This window comes from Lonchura striata, chromosome Z (assembly GCF_046129695.1).
Source record: "Lonchura striata isolate bLonStr1 chromosome Z, bLonStr1.mat, whole genome shotgun sequence".
Classification (NCBI taxonomy): Eukaryota; Metazoa; Chordata; class Aves; order Passeriformes; family Estrildidae; genus Lonchura; species Lonchura striata.
The window spans coordinates 48,062,828-48,084,629 of record NC_134642.1 but is presented as its reverse complement, the minus strand read 5'-3'; the positions used below and the strand labels follow the sequence as shown (position 1 = coordinate 48,084,629).

The window sequence follows — 21,802 nt, the reverse complement described above, 5'->3', positions numbered from 1 at the left end:
TTATCAATAGGACCAGAGAAGATAGTCCTCAGCAAATATATTTGGACTAAAACCAAGAGCTGAGTAAGACACAAAAGAAAAGAAACTTTAAAACAACCCTCACATGTCCTTCCCTTCCAATTTAATTTTAAAATTATTTTCAGAATTCTCCATCAGGATCAGTATCTTGATCTTTAGGTCTATGTCAGATGACTTTATGTATCACACAGATCATAGTCAGGCTGTGGTTTAGTCTAATAATACATGTTTCAAATGCCTTTATTATTAAACATAAGGGCAAATCAGGAGGAAAGATTCTTAATCTGTTGCAGAAAGCTCTAGGAAACAAAATTGTAAGTAAACATCTAATTTTCATGGTCTTGATTTAGAAGATAATGTCTGTAACAATGGCTAAATTCTGTGTGCACTCATGAACATACGTCTATAAACAGATTAGCAGTATAATATGTGAAGAAAAACCTTCTGCCTTTTAGACTTCTCTAGATGGCATACTTTTTAAATGAGCTTATTTTTTTCTTTGAGATACTGTAGCAGGCTTCCAGTAACATTTCCTTCTCATCCCAGACTTTTAATGTGTGCAGCTCTCAGTGACCTTCAGGGGACCTGTCCACTCGTCCCAAAAATTTCACTTCCACTTTGATTACTTCTCTGCCATGTGGTTGACCTCCACAGGTCTCTCCCATCTCAGTCTTCTATAAGGCATTGAAAGTTGCTGATTTGTCCAGTGAGGCAGACCATGTATCTCAGGTGAATAGACAACAATTCCACTAGAGTCTGTCATCTTGGCTACAGCCCAAGAAGAAAGGGGCTGAGAACACTGTGGGCTATGAATTCCTCCCTTTCCTTCCTCTCTACAAGTACTGACAACTTGAAGGGCTGGGTTATTAACCACTAGATAGTTAAAGAAAGCATAAGCCATTTGGGTTCAAGGTCAGTCTAAAAACATAGAGCCCCCGCCCCTTACAGCAGTGTCTGCTGCATGCTATCTGTGCCAGCACTGCAGGTACACCTGGAGTAATACACCACTCAGCAGGAAAGTGAGGCAGCAGGATCTGGCATCATGTTAAGGAAAAATAAGTTGTATTTATCTAAACAGTTGACTCATCCTGGGTCAGTGGAGAGCTGAGCTGCACAGGCAGGGGATGGGTGAGCCTGGAGGCAGGGCAGAAGGCTGTCAGACCCCATTTCCAGAGGCAGATAGGGTATCTCTGTGTGCTAGACCCATGGAGGCCAGCTCCTTGGTTCAAGGGACATTAATGTTTTTTTCTAAAGAATATCAAGTCATCTTTTGTGACCTTGTTCCCAGGGTTTTCAGGTTCACTACCAGCCATATGCCATGGACAAAACACCTTCAATATCATAAACTCCTATAGAAAAACCTTTGTCCCTCTCATAATGAATGGAACTCAGAGACAGGGATATCAATGTGAAAACCCAGCACAGGAGGACTGTAACCATGGGGCAGGAGATGGCCAGGAGTGAGACTATCAGAAAATCCAGTCATCCCCAGTAAAAGTCCACATAACACTTGGCCCTGCCTACAGGAAGGCTGGTTTCATACAGAGATTAGAGTTCCTCCATGGAGCAAACTCACCAGCATAGAGTGATACCAGGGCCTAAAAGCTAAACATGAGGAGAGAAAGCTCACAATATTTCCCAGCAAAGCAGAAGACACCTTGTGCTCCCATGAACTTCCTACAGGAAGAACTCTACTCTCCCACGATCTGTTTCCTGGTCCCAGCCTGCATCCCATGGGCTGATGTCCTCCAGCTTTCAGAACCTCCACAGACCCAACACTCATCTGGAGACAGTGTCTTGATCAGTAACAATGTTAAAAACACACTCTCCTGGCAGGCTAGACAATGAAGGCACCATGCTGTTTAAGAGAAGTTTTTTCCTGACCAGTTCTGAAGCTTTAGGTAACAAGGGAGTGTTCTTGGTTCGTTATCTCTGGACATTTTACTTGTAGTAAAGACCTCATTCAAGCTTCCATCCAAAAATGAATAAAAGCCCTGCTTGGTCTTTTGCATCATGTTAGTTCCTGTCATGACACCACAACTGATATTTCTTCTGCACCCTCAGCTGTAATCCTGAACTGCACAGGACAGGATGGGCTAAATGGGGAGAAATATAGAAGAGGATTAAACTCCCCTGACACCTTCCAATCCATTATAAATCTGACTTGGTCTCCAAAATGGTCCCATACAGCCTTGCTTATTGGGGTACATGAGCTCCTGTGACCACGCTTCCTCCTGTGGTCCATTTCTCACTGACAGTTGCTACAGATGATCTTCTGCAGTATGGGAGGGAAGTGATGATGAACTCTCTTTTTGTTAGCTCTCTTCTTCCTCTTCACTAACTACCTCCTCCAAGTCCTGAGGTCCCTGCTCTGCTCTCTCTTTCACATAGGCTGCCTTGATCTGTTCAAGTTCACGCAGCTCTGCCTCCAGCTCTTCTCTGTGCATTGACCGACGGTTCCTCAGCAGTTTCATGGGGAAGGGGTTTAAGTCATTGAAGGCAATGTTCATCAGCTTCCTACAATAGAAAGGACAGCTGTGGTCAACTTATTTACTGGCTGGTAACACATTGTAACAGATACACCAAGAGCATTCCGGGGTATTAAAGAGCAGGACCACAGACTTCAGCTCTCTGAGCTAAGTCACCAAACAGCCAAGAATTAAAGGAATTCTTTCCCACACAAACACCAACCCAAGCAGTACTTCATATACACATGTACCATCCCACCTTTTAAGGTATCAGTGTGCAGCCATCATTTAGGAGATAATGGATCAGATGCCAATTCTGATGGCTTGTCAGGAAGGAATATTCCTGATGTTGAGCTTTTCTGATCACAGAAACCTTCATCTCAGAGATATGTTGCCATTCAAGATCATGGATTGTGTTGTGTTCCCAAACACCCCAACTACAGCTGAGAGAAACCCAGCAATCACTAGCACAAGTACCAGCTACTACAAGACTAACCCAGACATTGTGGCTTGCTCTGCTGTAGCATGCCTTTGCTTGAGACAAAAAGATTTTAAGTAATGTCATGAAGGGAAAGTCAAAAAGAGACAAATGGATCTATGTCCCACAAACCTATCAATGCATTTGTGTTTCTCTTAATAAACTAGTCGCAATTCCTGTTAAATGGACCCAACAGGCAAGCAAGTACAAGTACACAATGAAAGCTTGTCTACAACTGAGTCCTACCTGCCATCCGTGATCAACCTTGTGAAGAAGCGTAGATACTGGTAGATCTCCACACTGTCATGAATTCTTAGGATTTCCTCTTCATTGTATTTAAAAATCGCAAGAGCATAGCGGAAAATTACCTGGAGGGTTGAAGCATATTTGAGTGGATAAAGTTATAAGTAACTGAAGGTCCAGGCCATCCTGGAATGAAAGATGATGTTGGGCACACAGCACTGCAGTACAGTCTAGATCCAGGGTTACTCTTGCTCTCAACAGTATGCACAAGGGCAGGCCTAAAGGAGTACAGACATAATCTCAAGAGAATGACCATCTGTTGGCTAAATTGCAACCCCAGAGAATAGCAGGCTCTACAAAAGTACCCTACAGGGATTTCACAAGGGTTCTGCAGTTTTCCCTATGCACAGGGACAATGCAGGACTCACATTTTCAGATACTGCCTATCTTATGCTTCCTTTATCTGTAATAGTCTTAGTTGTGTCACAGAGTAGGAGACACCAAGGCCTTCCACAGAGATGTTTTACAGCACAACTATCTGCTAAAAAGTACCAAGTGCACAGAATCAGGGACTAGGTCAGCCTACTAGCAGCAAGTACATAGAAAACAGGGGCTTGAAGACATCAAGGCATGCCACCAAAGAGGCAGGATAGGACAAGCAGCTCAGTCACACATATCTTTGATATATGTGTATGCCCATCACCCTATCACTATGCCACACAGATGGTACAGATGAGAGGAAGGCCTAGAGTGAGAGGCACACCTTAGTTCCCTCATACAAGAAGGCATCCCACACTCGCAGGAGGATGTCGCTGACCAAGCTGTCCACAAAGGCCACGAGAAACCAGTTGAAGGTGATGAGTGAGACATCAATCCGATACTGTTCAAAATGAGCCATGAGGCAAGGCAGCTTCTCAGACAGGAAGTCTTTGAAGACTCTCTGATCTACCTAAAATTGACAAAAAAGAAAACAATGAAGTCCTAATCAAGAGCAGTTCTGCTGTTAGAGGAGAGGAGCAGTGCAACAGGACAATAGCCCTTGCATGTCAGGGTCATCAATAGTGCTGCCTTCTAGTGAAACACACCCTAGGAGGAGCAGAGCATCCTTTGTCTCTTCAAACTCACTGACCAGTGTACTTGTATGCAGTATCCAGAGCAAGGCATGGAGCTGAAACAAGGCTAAGATAGAAGCAGAGAAACATACATTCTTCTCACTCAAAGAATCATATTCCTTCCCAATCTCAAAACTGAGAGGGAAAATCTGACACATCATCCTGCATTGGTCTTACTGGGATTTTCTGTGACACCATGAGCACCCGATTGAATGACAGGCATTAAAACCTGCCCAGGTCTGAATGACTCTACATAGCCCAACAGACACCTCAAATACCTCTGACTTTGCAAGCGGAACCTGATCCTCTCACTTAAGCTTCTCTTTATGGTCTGAGTACTGTCTGTGTTTTGCTTCTGGTTGCATGAGCCAAAACAAAGAAATTAAGTCAGTGAGATCCTCAATCCAGGTTTGTAAAGGTTTCATCTCAGCAGAGCTGTGCTCTCTGGAGGGTAAGTGCTAAAGAACAGGATCATGTTTAGGGCTTCCCTCTGCCATATTATATTAATGTCCCAGCTGTATCAGCCTACTTAGCTGTGGCACAGGGCTACAAACCATACAAGTAATATGCTTTGTCTTCAAAATTTCCAATTTTAAGTTTTACAGCCAACTCACTTTATCAAGCTAACCGTTAGATGCTCCTCTTTACAGGAGTCTTGGCTAGATTTTCAGATACCAACCATGAGGTCAGAAATTCTTTCTAAAGCACACTTTCAGTTGATAGTGTTTTCTCACTGAATGTAGGTAAGCCACTTCAGTCTGTCATATTTTCCCTGTCAGTCTCTACTTGTTCAGTATTGAGTGCTGTCTATTAAATCCCACAGCTAACACAATCTCCTCTGGAGAGGCATTTTGCTATCTTCAAAGTAATTTAACTGTTTCTCCAGTCTATGAGTTGGCCTCTCCACCACCACACCACTATCCCAGTAAAAGTTAGTCAACAAATTCAGTGTCATCAGTCACTCTCAGCTATTGACTCTTGAAGCCTCCTCTATTGTGGGCCCACAGATAAAAACAAACCCTTTTTTCCTCTGAAAGGACCACATAAAACAGAGACATCAAGGTCACAGCAAGGCTTACCAGACCAGACACTGATGGATGTGGGTGATATGGGCACACAATTACAATTCCATTGAACTACATAGGAGTTAGCTTACCTCTGTCTGCCTGCGAGGACATAGATATCTGGCACAAGACAGACTGAAATCCTTGAAATCCAGTGATTTTGAATCAGGTGAGTAAGCTATTTGCAGCACAACAGTTGGTATCAAAAGGCCAGAATCTTTTCTGATGTGCAGACAGCCCAGTAGTGAGAACTAACACCATGCTTGATCATGAACTGAGGCAAATACAGTGAATATAAAAATCTCAGCACATGTACATGGCACTCCGAAGATAAGAGTGCAGCTTCAAAAACTGAAGGGCTTCAAAATGGTGCCTTCCTCATATTCAGTCTATATATACCAGAATTTGCTGCTTCACTTCTGTTAAGACTTCTTTAAAATAAGTAACTGTGCAATTAATGGCCACTTTCCTTCTGACTAACCTGATTTCATTTTATTACTCGGGAGTGGTACCTCATTTCCTAGAGCTGGTGACCAATTTTGCTGCTCTGAGTGTAACAATTGACCAGTTTTGCTGCTCTGTGTCAGTGTAAGAATTTTGTACTCTCAAGTCTCCAACACCTCTGCAGTGGAAGGAATTCTAAGGTGGTAGCACTGTCCTGTGAGAAATCAAACACACGGCAGGTTGACTACTCACTTTTAAATCTTTACTGCACATCACTGTATGAGAGTTCAAGCAGATGTGAGGGTGCTCAGCTCACCTGTGATGTTATTAGTGTCTCACTGTAGTAGTCTGCTGGCATTAGGTTCTCCACAATATAGACCAGACACCAGAAAGCACTTTCCTCATCTTCTAGGACCAGGAGAGCAACAGCTGCCAATCTGTGATGGACAAGACATGGTGAGAGAATTCAGTACTGCAGGAGGAGTCATCAACACAGAAATTGAAGAATACAAGAGGTCTTTTTGCATGGCTCCAGCTCCATTGGCATCCAAAATACCAAATGTGGCAGGACAGCCAGACAGAGGCAAGTGATCCGTTTCTGAAGGAACCACAGGGATCTGACCTTCATTCCAATATGGCTCTGGTCTGACAAAGCCAGGTTTCCCAGCTAATGAAATGTTCTGTAGATCCGCTGAAGTTAGTAGTGCTGATTTTGGCTATTTCAATACAAGAAAGAGGTCACAAAAAGGTACTTCATATTATGTGATATAATCTCCATACATTCTTTTATACCTCTGACCTCTTTCAACTGTGACTTACTGCCTTTTAGACAGACTAGAAAGATGATCCCTTATATTAAGGGCTATCTGGGGGAAAGCTTCTATCATATTTCTGAAGACCATCCAAAGATCATTAGGAATAAATAGCTTACACAAACCTCCCTCATGTGAAAAGGCCCAACTAGAAATTCTGTACTTACACATAATGCCTACTGCCTTTTCTACTTGGCAGCACAATTCTAGGAAATTTAGGTTGATCTTTCCTATAGCCTTCTTTGGGAATGAAAGAAACTTTCATATTCTCTGAATCTTCTCTTTTCCAGACAGAACAACCATGTTTTCCACAGTCTTTCTTTGTGTTGTTTCCTGCAACTCTCTTGCATGTTAACACTTCCCACCATTTCCTCCAACTGTTCTCAGCAAAAAAGGGAACCACCAGGGTGTTCTTCTGCTTTATGACTTTACATTACTACTTAAAAATTCAGCCTCAGCCTTGTGGTGTTATTCTGGGACTGCTTCACTCTTCCTTCTGTAGCTATTCTTTCCCATTCTGTAACTATAGAGATGCCATGCAAATGCAACCTGCTGCTTTCTGGATCCCAGTAACAACACTGGATGAAAAATAAGTCAAAGAATTCTGCAATTAAATACCTAGAGCTAGGACAGAATCTGTAGAGAGGCAAGAGCCTGAGGCTGCTTGAATCACAGCCTGGAGTACATGTCTACACCTTTTCAGTGCCATCTCATGAAGAAGCAGCATACCTGTTCAATCCCTGGCAGTACCCAATGGCAGGATTGTGCCAGGAGAATGCCACTAACACCCTCCGGAGCCTGGGGATGAGCTGGGAGGTGGGAGAGGAGAAATGCTTGTTGTTGGTCAGTGTACGGGGCAGGTCAAGCTCAATCTGCCGGCAGGCCGGGTGCTCGGTGCTCCTGCTCTGCTCCAGCAGCCGCTGGTAGTGGCCAGGCACTGGGCTGCAGTGCCGGCTGACCATCCAGCTCCACACCCGCTGCCGATGCTCCACTGGGATGCCACTTCGGATTAAGCTCTTCAGCTCTGCAGAGGGGTTCAACTCTCCAATACTGTTCCATCTGTCACGGAGGGGCTTCTCCACTATTTCCTGGCTCCACAGTTTGTTGGACTTTATCTCAAGGGCTTGGATTCTGGCCAGAAGTTTCCAGTCCTCAATTTCATAGTCAGGTACAGTCATAAACCCATACTCATCATACTCACTGGAGGGACACAAAGCAGTGTTTAGTTCAAATGACAGTGCTGGTACCTGTGTCAAGGACACTTACTGTTTGGGATCAACCCAGCTACAACCTGCTGCCAGGCTCACATCACCCATACCAGCGCACAAGTCCTTGTGGGTGTGCACCCCCCACCCCCCTCCCTTTCCAGGCTGCACTGAGATCTGAGAAATTATCCTTAGACCTCAACTTCACTGTGTTGTGCTGTCACTTAATATTAAATCAGGGTTTTGCTGATACCTTTGCTAGGATTTTTTTTAAGTGATCTCAAACACTCACTTGTAACAGTACTCCTCCACTTCACTGCATGTGACTGCCTACCTCAGAGTCTTAAAGACAAATGAGAACCTGCAGCACTGGCATACACTCACCAACTCAAGAGTAACTTTTCTCTGAGCTGCATACCAACCTCAGTAGACCCCTAATCAGCCCCTAAAGAAATCCTGAGCCCACCCTGTGTATCTTCTCCCTACCCTCTCCCAGTGCAGAAATAGTTCTGTAGGAGAGGACTGGAAAGGCTTTGGGGCATGAGATCAAAGAACAGATATCCACAGTCCTTTCTGATGTTTGCTTGTACACAGTGAAAATCTCGTACTGATCAAAACACACCAAGAGTATAGATAGTACAGCTTGTCAAGGTTTGTGCACCATCTGTCCACAAGGTGGGAGACTCTTCACAAAAAACCTAGGGGGTCTCATCTCCAAAGCTACATGGAGAACCTGTGAGATTGACCAAACAGATAAAATGGGAACTCCTACAGAACAGGGGCCCTGACTGTGTAGGAAGGCATAGACACAAATGTAGGCCCCTACTATAGAATGTTATTAGATGTATCATGCCTGCACACTTCCCTTTGCAGACAGGCTTCTACAAAGCTGTGAATATCCCCATGCTCTTAACTCTTACCTTACAGGGTTCAAGTTAAAACCTTCTTCTGCTTCTTCCTTCACATCCCACTGGAGAGCCTCCTGGATGAGGTTCTTCACAAGTTCAGTATGAGAGTTGGGCAGGCCAGGCACAGCCTCCTGCAGCTTTCTCAAGACTGTCAGGTATTTGCTCTCCATCTGGCAGTTTCTTGCTTGCAGGCAGGCACACTGATGGGGAAACAAGAGAAAGAGCTCGCTCAGTGATAGTCCTTCCTGTGTTGCCACTGCTCTCTACTGGCCTGGCCTGCACATAAAGACTTCTGCAGAGCAAAGCCCCAGGAAGCACATTTAGTAGTTTTCCACAATCAGTGGAATTGCAGCCATGAATGAATCACCACAGTCTATGAACAAACACAAGCTGCAGTATCTAGCGTGCTAAAGAAGTTGCTTATTGAGTGGGAGACATACTACATCATCACCTACTTTAACTACTGCATTGCATCAGTAGATGCCACACCCCACCAGCTCAACTAAGGACACAGTTAAAGAGCCAGATCTGCGTCTGGGTTTCTGCTGTCTTTATCCCTTAACCTCAGACAATCTCTCTACACCACATTGAGCTGTATCCTGATAAAACATACCACTCCAGAGACTGAGCTGTAAGTATAGCATTTTCAGGATACATGGTAGCACCACAGACTAGGTGACCAAATGCCCTTCAGCATCTCCAGTCCCATGGCACTGGTAGACATCATTTCTCATGCACAGGAAGCCCAGCAGGACAGTACCTGCTACCACCTTAGGCCTTGGCACAAAAAGCAAAAAAAAATTAATAAGGATTATTAGTGCACTCCACAAGTGGGGAACTGAGGCCACACAGGTGACAAGACTCACCCAGTGTCTCACAGGAAGCTCAGCAAAGATTCCTGTTCAGTGGGAAAAAGTTGAAAACAAGAACGAAACAGAAAGAATTAGATTGCATATAGAGGGGACAGAAAGGAGCATGGTTTCTTTCACACCAGCCCTTTAGTCAGCATTCTGCCTCACACTGAGCATACTGGGCTCGTGTGATTACTTCATTTTTGAAGGTTATGGAAGTGTCAGGATGAGAGGGCAGTAAGTTAGGAGGAAGGCAGGGTTTCTAAGATCTAGAAAGCAAACAGATATAAGAATGATAATAACACTCCAGAAGCAGCTTTTTGCCCTGTCCCAGAAGCCATGCGTATGTGTATGTGTATACACACCCTGTAGTGGTGCACTCCCCCACCTAATGCCACATCATGATTTCAGAAATGCTTGTTAGGCCTCAGTGTTAATGAACAGCACCTGGGCTAAGCTCTTGTGCTTATTAGAAAGCACAAGAAGCACAGGCTCCCAGGAATTGGTGCTAATGAGCTTTGGTTTTTAACCATTAGAAACTTATTTTTCTTGCAAACTCAAGTGGAGGAATGTTTCTGTCATCAAGTTTTTTCAAAAGTTACCAATTGCAGCCAGGATGGCAAATTATTATGACTAAAGGCAATTCTCTTATGAACCTATAAACAGTGGTTCCAAGTGAGACCCTTGGAGGTGTCCTGGACCACAGTGGGCTGTGACCAGTAACCTCTCTCTGAGTGAGGCCTCTCAGAGCCAGAGAACTCTCAAATTTGCTGTACTTGGAGCACCACCGGCAAATGATGATGACAAAGCCTGGGTCAATACCCCCACTCCTCAAGGCTCAACCCTTTGCCTGCTGAGAAGATGAAGACATCTGACATGAGCACTTCACTGAGCTCAAGGGAGAGTTTTCACACATACCTTGTATGTACTCTAGGTCTGGGTGATTATGCTACAGAAAATGTACCTGGAATCTTAGATTCTCAAGTATTTTAGGTTAGTAATTTAGGCCTGTGAGTTACTATTGTGATTGCAGTAAATTCCATAGAATCTTTTGTAAATTGTTTCAATTCAGCCATTGTTTAAGTGCTGTTAAGTTTAAGTGCATTAAAATCTTTAGGCCCAAACTATTGTTCAAGTCCAGAGCCAAGTTTTGCGCAGGAGTCCACACTGAACCTTGTGGCTCGATGGGAGGGCCTCCCTTTTTCCTTTTATGTTAAAGCTCTCCCATCCTTACCCTTTTCCATTCCCAGCTTCCACATAGATTTTTAATTGATTTTAGTTTTAGATTGACTGATTATATGTTTTATTAGTACTATTTTATCTTCGTGTGCTTTAACCATCTAGTAAGTAGCACAGTGAACCTTGGCAATGAGCTTTGCCATGCTTTCACTTCAATACTGAACCTGCTATGCCTAACCTTTGCCAGTGATTCTTTAAACAACCCAAGACACTCATTCTCAACAATACCTTAAAACACAGGGAAGTAAATCCTGGGCAAAACCCACAGAACAAATGCCAGCACACCGCTCCAGCCTTGAGAGTGGTTCAGAACCAGAAAATAGGATTAGACAAGTTTGAGAGTAACCAGGTTTTTCCCACTTACAAAGCTAGAAATAAAAATACAACATAGGAGAACATAATAACTCTGATCTAACTGCAGGACTTCAAGGATGCTGCCACCTAGTAGTGCCACGACCAGCAAAGAAACCATGAATAGATGGAGTCAGGAATTAATCTGTCAGCTCTCAGGAAACTTTTCTGATTGCCTACACAGGGTTGTTTTTTTATTTGCATAGCTGAAATACAGAAATTTGTGTTAAGTTTCAGCACAATTAAGACTGATCTTCACAGGTATTTTACTTCTGTTAAAGAATTAAAATTATCATGTCTAATTTGGGAACAGCAGAAAGAAGTAAAGAGGTCACACTCAAAAAAACACAAGAAAGCTTATTCCTTGTGGATCAAAATCTAATCTTGTGCCACAGAAGAGAAACTTTGAAAATAAATTAGTAACAGTACCAACCAAAGAAAAAAGGTCACTTGGCCCTACCTTCATCAGAAGAGCTTTTTCATTCTCAGCAACACTTGTCCAGAGTCGAGTAACCTGGTGGATCTCAGAATTGAGAAACTGGTTCTGGGTTTTGTATGCATCAATATCATCCTGCCATGAAGCAAAACAGTCACACAAGGATAGATCTTGAGGGGCTTAAAATCCCTCCCATTTCAGGGACATCAGATTAAGTTAAGGACAATAAAATATCTCAAAAATTCTGTGTTCTGAGGAGCAGACAGGACTCCCCATTACAAATATTGCCTACAAAGGAAATCAAGGCACAATACTGTCATGCATCAACAAGACTCTTGAAAATGCTAAATGTATATACACATTTAAAAACACTGTAGAGATCTAGATCATATAAAGCCAGGGATACACTTAAATAAGATTAAGAATATATGTGTTTTGTTTGGATTTTATTTGGTTGATTGGTTAAATTTTGATTGGTTTCTTTTTTTTTTTTTTCTTTTTTTTTAATATGAAACAAATCTTAGCCCCATGGCTGGCAGAAAAAATGAACACTCTCCACAGAAGTAGCTCTTTTGGCAATTCTCCACCTCACCTAACCCATAAGCTGTGCACATATAAAACAACCTGCATCTGAAAGAACCAGGATGTATTGGGAAACTGCAAGAGAGAAACATACAGCAACAAAGTACGTGAAGGCAGGAAGTCAGGCTGCAGCTATGAAAGGAAAGAAAATAAAGTGGCAGGCACTGAATGAATACAGTAAAGCAAACAAAACAGCCTCTAAGCTGAAGCTGAAACTGACTCAGATGCTTTTTAGTACCCTACTGGCATCAGGTGAGCCCCTTCCAGCCTTCCTCCCGTTTGGAGAGGGATGGAGCAACCAGAAGTATATTCTGTGCTTACTGCAAAGAACACCCTCCCACTGAACCTGAGGGCATAAAAATGGGCCCTAAAGACCTGTGCCATCTCACATACCTTCAGATGCTCAATCTCCTCCTGCTGCTTATACAATGTCTCTACAGTGATAGTGTTAGCTTCTTGCAGGGGGTCAGAGAGTTTTCGGGCCATCTGCTCTGTCAAGGTCATGATGACTTTCTGTTTGGCATGGTTCTTCTCCATCAAAAGCTGCACATGTTCCTTGAGCTCCTGGATATGGCTGTCTCTCAAAGTCAGTATCTGCTCCAGTTCCTTCTTTTCTTGTTCAAGAGCTTCCAGTCGACTTGTCAGATCTGCAATTTGTCTCACTTTGTGGCGCACCAGCTCCAGCCTGTCCTTATCTTCTGCTGCTGTGAGATACATGCTAGATACTCGCTTCTCCTGCTGGGCTGCCTCCAGAGCTTTGTGAAGAAGTTTGACCAGTTCCTGGAAAGGGAATGCAAAACCATCATAACACTGTGCTGTTCAGGGCAATGGTATTATGGACAGCACAGACCCACTAGTGAAATATCTTGAAACTGACTGCTATCAGAAGGAAAACAATAGAAATCTTGAATCTGCAGTGACACCACTGTGAGACATTCTGCTCTCAGAGCTGGGCCTGATCTTGAATCTGCAGTGACACCACTGTGAGACATTCTGCTCTCAGAGCTGGGCCTGAAAGGTCTCTATGGCAGTTCACAGATGACCTGACTTGGATTGGTAGCAGAAAAGCTGCTGCCCACACTGTCTGAACTCTGGCTTTCCTACAGTCATTCTTGGGAGGCCCAGCAGAGAACATGGAGATCTGGTCAGCCATGTGGTAAAATGGGAGGGAAATAATGCTGTTTGCAACTACCTGTGCTACTAGAAGGAAACCGCAGTATCCATTTTAACCTCCCTCACTCTATCCTGCATGAAAGCATGGAACCTTACCCCACAACTTGTTGCTGATTCAGGCTCAGCCATCTCGGACATTTAAGAGGGCAAATTAAGGACACATCTGAAAGCCCAACATGGGACTTGGCTCTCCTGCCTCTTCTGCTGGATGAGCTACCAGCACCATTAGCAGAGAACCTGGCATTGCTCCATGCTTTGAAGAACAATGTCATTCATGAGAGACAGCCCTTGCAGTGACCTATGCCCTGACTTCTTACAGTCAAATCACACCTTAAAGGTGGGTCACTGTTCAAAAAGAATGACCTGCTGTTAACACCATGGCAGTTCTCACCAGTGTCATAGTACCTATTCAGGACTGTACTTAGTGAGCAACAGAGATGCACAAGCAAGATAACACCACAGTACACTTGGATTTGTTTTACCTCCCTCTTACACCTAGCTGCACTTCCTAGACATGGCTGGATATCTTCTTTTTTTCACTTAGGCACACACCAGGCACTTCAACTGGTCTCCAATTACTGCCTGCTGAGCACTTCTCAGTGCTTGCACCACACCAATGTGTAAGGGAGTCCCTTACACATTGACCAACCAAACCTCAGGGCCCTGACCCTTAGAAATAGCAGTCTCTTCACCACACTCACCTTCTGTGACTTGACTTCCTCTGTGAGTGTCAGAATCTGTTGCTGAAGGTCACTCACTTTATCCACTGAGTTCTTCTCCCTCAACAATTCTTCAGAGCCTGGGAAGCCACTGTTCATCCACCTGGCTTTCCTAATCCACTTCAGCCTGGGCCCCATCCTCCCATCTTCCAGGGTCCCTTCCTTAACTGAGGGGAGATAGATTTAATTTAGACAGAATTGCTTTGCTACTATGGACTCCCAAGTCTTCTTATGGGGACTCAACAATTCCGCAGAGAAGGCTGGCATACAGAATATTGAAAATTGACCCACAGGGTTGGATCCAAAACAGTAGGGATCGATCAGACACTGATATGCCCACAATAAACAAAGTTGTGATAGTTTTACCTGTTAACCCACCTTGTACCCTGCTCATGAATCTGGCACACAGCAAATGAAAGTTACCACCATGGAATGGTATGCATGCAGTGGAGCTGCCACACTTAAGATTTATTTCTTTGAGGTAAAAGTGTAATTGCTGCACAGTCACAAGCTGATGGCCAGATGGTTTTTTGGATTTATTTTTTGCTTCTGCAAAAGGTTCCAGAGGTAGAAGATAGAGACAGATGGAGCCTGAAGCAGAGCCAAAGGAGTCAGTCTTGTGGCAACAACATAGGAAGAGGCTTGAGACAATGTAATAGAGATTCATATCCCTGGAAAACTTGCCACCATCTCCTTTCCATTCCTGCTAATCCCTGCTAGAAGACATCCCAGTCAGCTCACGCAGCTCAGTAACAATCACCTGCACCTTCTGCCTCTTGCTCCTCATCCACATTCTCAGGATGCTCTTGGAATTCATCAAAGCTAAAGACATTCCCATTGCTCCCCCAGAGCTGCTTGGAGCCACAAATGTTGTAGACAGTGTTTCTGAAACAAGAAAAGATCAAGACCGCCTAGTGAACAGAAGTCATGATCACTGCAGCCAGCCTCCTCCCAAAACTTATCTCCTTCATGTGCTGAGAAAATGAACTCTATCAAATTGGTGAGTCTGAGGAGAGCAAGGTTGTAACCAGTGTAAACTAGGAAGATGCCACAGAATCAGTACAGCACAGCAATGTAAAATCAGATTATTTTTCCCCATGTGCTTGAGCCCTAAACATAAACACATCAGATCAAAGAGAGGGATCAAAGGTAATGTACACCAACCACATCCTTTCCTCTCTCCTTCACTTCCTTCATCCATCCCTATCCTTAGTTCACTTCAGAAATCCTCAAGTGCCAAGAGAAGCTCAGTTACCTACAACACAGCCAAAATTAGGACAAATTATCACATTTGAAATAGCCACAGGTCCTGTGCTCTGAAACATTTAATAAATAACCTTGCCAAAGGTTATTTACAAAGTCATAAAGTGTAATAAAGAGTTTCCAGAACAAAACTGCAGTCAGACCCAGAAACAGTTTATTACAACTGCTGCTATCAGATATTGCCAGAAGCACTAAAAGATTACTTTATAGAATCATGTGGAACTACAAAGGTACAAGTAGTTTGTGTAAAACCTGTACCAGAAAGTATGCATACAAGTCATCTTCTCCTCCTGTGCTGTCCTTCAGCTCACACAAAAAACAAATCCATTGTTTTGAGATCTATAAAAGACTCAGTGTTCACTGCTTTCCTAACTGTAAATGAAGCTGCCACTTAGGTACTGTTATCCTTTTGCCTTGCTACTAAAAGGCTCCAGAGCAGAAGAGCAGACATTGCTGACCTTGGAGAACATACTGGTGCGTAAGACTAGCAGACCTTCAGTCCCTGTAGTCTGCAGTTACTACTCATCCAATGCAACTTTCCTACTTTTCCCTACCTAATGCTGCACTGTTTTCCCCATGAGACTACAGCAGCTCAGGGATCCAGATGTGCTACGCTCATGAAGACCCAGCGTAACAGTGATAGAGCCTGGAGAAACATTTACTGAACAAGGGGAGCAAGACAACTTGAAGCTGGAAAGAGACAACTGTTACACAGCACAGGAGCAGGGGCCAAAGACACGTTTGTGTTAGTTTTAATCAATGTGAGTAGGAAAGAATCCATAGCCTGAAAAATAGAACAGATTACTTTGAGGAACTACAAACGTACAAGTAGTTTGTGTAAAACCTATACCTGAAAGTATGCATACAGGTCTTTTCCTTCTCCTCCTGTGCTGTCCATCAGCTAAAATAAAACAAGTCTCTTGTTTTGAAGTCTATAAAAGACTCAGGGTCTGCTGCTTTCCTAACTCTAAATGAAGCTGCTAACATGAAACGCTGGTCTCATGGGGGATCTTTCTTCATATAAGCATCAGACTGTAGCTGCAGCAGTGGTGGTAAAAAAAAATACAGGCAACTTCCACAACAACAATATTTGGCAGGTGCCTGGCTGCCTACCACACCTATGGCCATTTACTCATTTTTGATTATGTGTAAATAAGTGACTAGGAAATACAGAGATACTGATGAGTTTGTCTTTGTGAAACTGTAACTGCCCAAGTCTAGTAACTTTTTAACCTGATGGGGCTGTCCATTGCAACAGAAGCAGGCAGTAGGAATACTAACACCCTTGAAACTCAGCAAGCAAGAGCAAGTTGTGCAGTGAGGCCACATTACAGCCTTAAGCTCCTTTTCCCTGGAGTTCCTGCTCTGGAGATACACTACACTCATGCTCCTTTGAAACTACTGGGAAGAGCTAATGGGCTTCTATGACTACCTACTGAGTACAGCTGAACCTGACCATGTGCTCTTCCAAGACTGCTGTGCAGATGCATCACATTACGCAGGCAAAGCATTGACTACACGAAGAGAGTTTAACCAAATCCTAGGTTTACTACCAGGATCTTTGCTGAGAGAACTAGATTATGTGAAATGCATCAGAACAAGGGGATGCGAAAGACCCATCTGCAGGAAGTTTACTTTGGGCTGGACTAGCCTCCATAAAGGTGCTTCACAGTTCTCCCGTCTAGGCAAAAGTCCCACTGCACACAATACATAGCAGGTAAGGAAGGCACACAGTAGCAGGCCAGCATGTCAACTGCACTGCAGATCTCTTCATACACTTACTGTATCTCCGTCCAAGGGTGCTTAAGGGAGATGTTCTGCAAAGCAGTAGACATTTGGGGTGCAGGCAAAGATGCTGCCTTTAAACCCACTGCTTCTGTTGGTGTTTTCACAAGAGGCAGAAAGTCTTCACTGTCAACTACATTTACAAATGTAAAAACAAAACAGGACAAAAAAGTAAATGAGCAAGATTGAATTCCATTGGACTTTGGGTCTTTCATGTAATCTAGCAGCCACAACAGTTTACTACAGTATACTAATGTATACTACAGGTATACATTACATGTTCAAGTGACCAAGGACAGTTGGGTAGGAAAAATTAAGGAAACATTTTCCGTTTCCTTAATTTTATGTCAAATTACATAAATTTCTATGTACAAACAGAATTATCTACTCAAGGACAATCAAATTATTTCAACTATATATATGAGCATGACTAACTTTAAACAATCAAACTTTAACTGCCCAAAGGTATAAGGAAGGAGAATTTTGCTGTTCTCTTCCCACATTCCAAACCACATTTGATAGTTTTAATGTGCAGATAACACTCTGAAAGCACAGTTTGTTACCAAATTTTTGCCTGCTGTAGCAAGAACCTTTTAGAGCAGACACTTACCAGGGAGGGGATTATTTGTTTCAAACAAAATGTGCATCTGATCATTACTAAACAGGTGGATACCCTGGTTGTGCCCTTCCCTGATCCACTGACCTGCCTACTACCACTTCTAGGAATGGACATCTCCAGCCCACTGCTGAAAAAAAACTTTCTTGCTCTAAATTTAAGAGGCCTTACAAGAGCGATATATCAAATGTGCACATTTCACATGTGTGAGGAAATCAAGATGATCACAAGACACCTGAAAATCTCCAAACATATGCTGTGGATTAGGAGGTCACTAACTCACTTTTATACATAATAAGAAGAAGTGCCAAACACTGGCCAAGTACTGATAGTTGGCATCTGCATTTAAAAGCCTGGCCAAAACTTCTACCCATTTCCAGATGAGGAACACCATTCATCACCAGGGGGCTGAAAGCAGAAGAAAGGCTAACATGTGCAACACCTACTTGTTCTTCCAGCCAGAGGTTCATTCACAAGCTGGGAGCTGCCCACAGGAAATCTGCTCTGAGTGTTGCAAAATTCCCAACGTCTCATTTGCAGTTGCTGCAGCCAGTACATCATTGCCTGTTTGCTGATTGCCTAACAAAACAGGAAAGGGAGTGGAATAATCTCATCAACACAAGACAGAGCCTGAGGAGATGACCACCACTTTCCTGCACAAGCCAGCAGGAAAAAAAGTCAGCTGTATCAAGCCTATACTGTATCTGCATCGTCTGTCCTAACACTGATTTGGGAGGACAGAGGAAGTCCTTAGTATGGCCTTAAGGGGTAGAATCTCAGTGGACCGCTGACCTAATTTTAAATGTGTTTTGGTTTATTATGGTCCAAGACTAAGCAGAAATGTCCCAATTGTTTTAGACAGGAAGCATCCCCAGAACTTTTTAACAATGACTTCACACAGAAATAAAAGTGTAGCAATGAATCCTCTTGGAACAACCATTTTAGACAGAGGAGTTAATTTTTGTTCTGTAACTTACACATAGACTGCAAGACTCCTCAATTACTTCAATTTGGCACACAGTCTGGCTTTCTTCCTACTATTAAACAATAGCCATCTCACAGGTAAGGAGTCCCAGACATGCCAAAACAATGCACGTAATTTAGGTCCAAGTGGTAGCAATCCAAGCTACAAGGATTTAAATGAAACTCAAGCTAAATGATACCTTACTACAGATATGTCTGTCCTGACTGAGAATTTTTCATTACCTTCAAAGTAAAAGCTCTGCTTGGTGTTCTGATCTCAAAAACTCCTTCCCCATTTTCCATTTTGCAGTCAAAGCTGGCACTGGAGAGATCAATAGACCCCAAAGGATTAATGTCCTGGGCAGTTCTGTAGTACAGCAAGCGACATTTGTTTTCATCGTAAAAGAACCAGCGAGACTTCCAGGTCTTGATTGGCCCCTTGATGCCCAGCTTATTTAAATAACCACAGAGTTTCTTTCTGGATGTTTCTGTGCTGGTTTTCAGTTCTCTGGGAGAAGGAAGAATGTCTTTCTCTCTTGCTGAGGTTCCATTGTTGCTGTTAGTGTCTGGATCTGACCCCACTAAATTGCCTGGAGCAGCAAGTGCATATGCTTCACTTTCTGGTCCTTTCTTCATCTCTTTAAGGAAGTAGATTGAAACAGGAAATTCTCTAGGTAAATAAGCCGATCCCAATTATATCATCACTGTTACAGAAACTGCAGACAACAAAAAAAAAGGGAAGGAATAAGTTCAAGTCTGCCATATGACAAAAAAATACTTCCTAGCTTTCAAACTACCCAGCCAAGGTATCCAGTTCTACTTTTGGTCATTGCTCCCTGCTCTCCTCTGCTCTAATGACCTCTAATACCTGTTTTTTCCCTTCTTTATTCAAAAATTAGGCTGGACTAGCAGCCAAGAAACAGTACCATAATCTCTTGTGGAAAAAAGAAGTACAGCCTGTGGGCATAACAAATCAATAGCAATGACCAGGGCATTCCGTACTTAATGTTAGGGAACAGCTGCAGAAAACATGGCTCTGGGGGTAGGCACATAAGTCAATGAATTGCAGGTAAGTGTGTTCTGGTATTTGCACTGAATGTTCAACTAGTATTTTAAACCATGGCATCTGGAGAAAAATCCAGCATTATGCAGCATCCTTATGAATAATTTGTGTCAGCTGACTATAATTGTTAAAATGCCTCCATATTACATGTTAGTTCTTCATCCAGTAGGAAAGATTCATATGATGGATTATGCACCAGAGAAAGTAATTCTGTGGTCATTGCAAAAGAGACTTGGTTGCCTTAGTGACCAAAGTAACCACCTGGGTCCCAGAAGTGTAAAAGCAAAAGATAAAACTCAGGCTGGAAGAGATCTTTGTAAATCTCAAGTTCAACTTATTTCTCAGACATAAAAGCTGTAGCCAGCTTCACAGGCCCACATTCAAGTAAATTTGTCCTTATGCAAGGATGACAATTTTGCCATGTTTCCAAGCACTTTTTCAAGTGCTTAACCATATGACAGATGTGATTTTTTGCTTAGAGCAGCAGATACCCACAGCTCCTGTATAAAGAAAGCAAACAACTCTCCAGAAAAGTATCTATAAATAACTTCTTGCATTTTTTGAAATTTCAGTTCCAGACCCTAACATAGCTGAAGCAAATATGTGAGCAAATAAATTGCTGCAGTGTTAAGTTAGTGTGAAACCAGCTGCAGACACAAAATTATTCAACACAACATCCAGCTGTACGGCTCATATTAATGTATCTCATGTCAATGAGATAATACAATGGAGCACACTGAGATGTTTCTCAAGCTGATCTTTTTCCTCTGCTCTTAGGAACAACTTGTCCTCATAACTGAAAGAAGGTTTATGCTTCCTAGCTAAGCCCCATCGTGTTTATTGCTGCCCCCTCCTGTTCCCACATTAGCTTTACAGACATCTATCAATAATGTTCACTCTGTGAAAAGCTATTTAAATTCTTTTAATTAACTCCCATGACACTGTGGATCATGGTGCTAAACACATTCACAAATGCCAACAACAGTCACAGAATCACAAATAACGAGGTTGGAAGAGACCTCTGCGTTCAAGTCCAACCTATGCCCTAACACCTCAACGAGACTATAGCACCAAGTGCCATGTCATGGACATATCCAGTCATGTAAGCACTCCTTGTCACAAAGGAAATACCATCAGGAGGAACAAACACTTTCAACTTTCCCAAACAGACCCTGGGAGTTTTACGTTAGTATCAGTACAATTATCTTCTGTACCCTCTGCAGATTCCATCACACTTCTTGCCAGCGTGATGGTCCATGGGTCCACACTATAAACAGGACCAAGCAAGTATTTTGGGTTATTTAGTGAGCATTAGGTTCAAGAACCAAGTTATAAGGAATCATGCCAGACCTGCATTCAAAGACCTCTAGACAAGATCTCACCTCCTTAAGGGAAGTCGAGAGGAGCTCCTGAAGTCACCGTCTCCTGGCATGGAGCTATTGCTGCAAGCACCACCAAGCAGGTACCTACAGCCTCCAACAAATGCAACAGAAACAGGTTTTCTTCGGTCCAGTCACTGCCGGGGGGCTATCTGAAAGATACATTTAGCCGAAAACCAACCTGACACCGACGGATCAGGGTGGACCCTGCAAAAACCTTTCCGGAGCTGTTGGTGAGATCAGCACAAGGCAGTCCCCACCGCCACTCCCCGTGCCTCCCGCAGCGCCGCAGAAGCGCCTCCCAGCCCAGCTGCACCGCGCGGGTACCAGCGACGGCGACCGGAGCCTGGCACGGGGCTGGCCCGAGCCTGGCACCGCTTGTAGCAGCGCGCAGCTGAGCGCTCGCCGCTCGGGGGTTTGAAGGGAGGCGGAGTGGCGGCGCGGGAGCCCGCACCCCCGCCGCCAATACCGGAATACCTGCGGTGGCCGCCGCCCCGCGCTTCCTGCCGGGCCGCTCTGCGGCGGCGCCGGCGGGGCGGGGCCCGGCGGTCCCGGGACAGCGGCGGGGACGCGGCGGCGGAGCAGGAGGGCAGCGGCGCGGGGGATGTCTGCTGTAGGCGTGGGTCAAAT

At 43.7% G+C, this 21,802-nt stretch overlaps 1 protein-coding gene across 3 annotated transcripts; it reads right to left on the bottom strand.

The window, feature by feature from the left end:
• Nucleotides 1-21,533, bottom strand: TBC1D2 (TBC1 domain family member 2). 3 transcript variants are annotated; one of them, XM_021537110.2, is made up of 14 exons: nt 21,176-21,531; nt 18,974-19,446; nt 18,214-18,346; nt 17,149-17,284; nt 14,870-14,988; nt 14,086-14,270; nt 12,605-12,991; nt 11,654-11,764; nt 8,765-8,952; nt 7,369-7,839; nt 6,144-6,264; nt 3,971-4,156; nt 3,211-3,332; nt 1-2,535 (listed from the first exon to the last, which is right to left on the bottom strand). In XM_021537110.2, the coding sequence occupies exons 2-14, from the start codon at nt 19,364-19,366 to the stop codon at nt 2,334-2,336; spliced, it is 2,754 nt and encodes a 917-aa protein (XP_021392785.1). In that variant the 5' UTR covers nt 19,367-19,446; nt 21,176-21,531; the 3' UTR covers nt 1-2,333. The 3 variants fall into 3 exon arrangements, with proteins under 3 accessions (XP_021392785.1, XP_021392783.1, XP_077646338.1); XM_021537108.2 differs by having other exon boundaries at nt 14,864-14,988; nt 21,176-21,530; XM_077790212.1 differs by lacking the exon at nt 1-2,535 and having other exon boundaries at nt 3,207-3,332; nt 14,864-14,988; nt 21,176-21,533.
• Between the last annotated feature and the right edge of the window lie 269 nt (nt 21,534-21,802).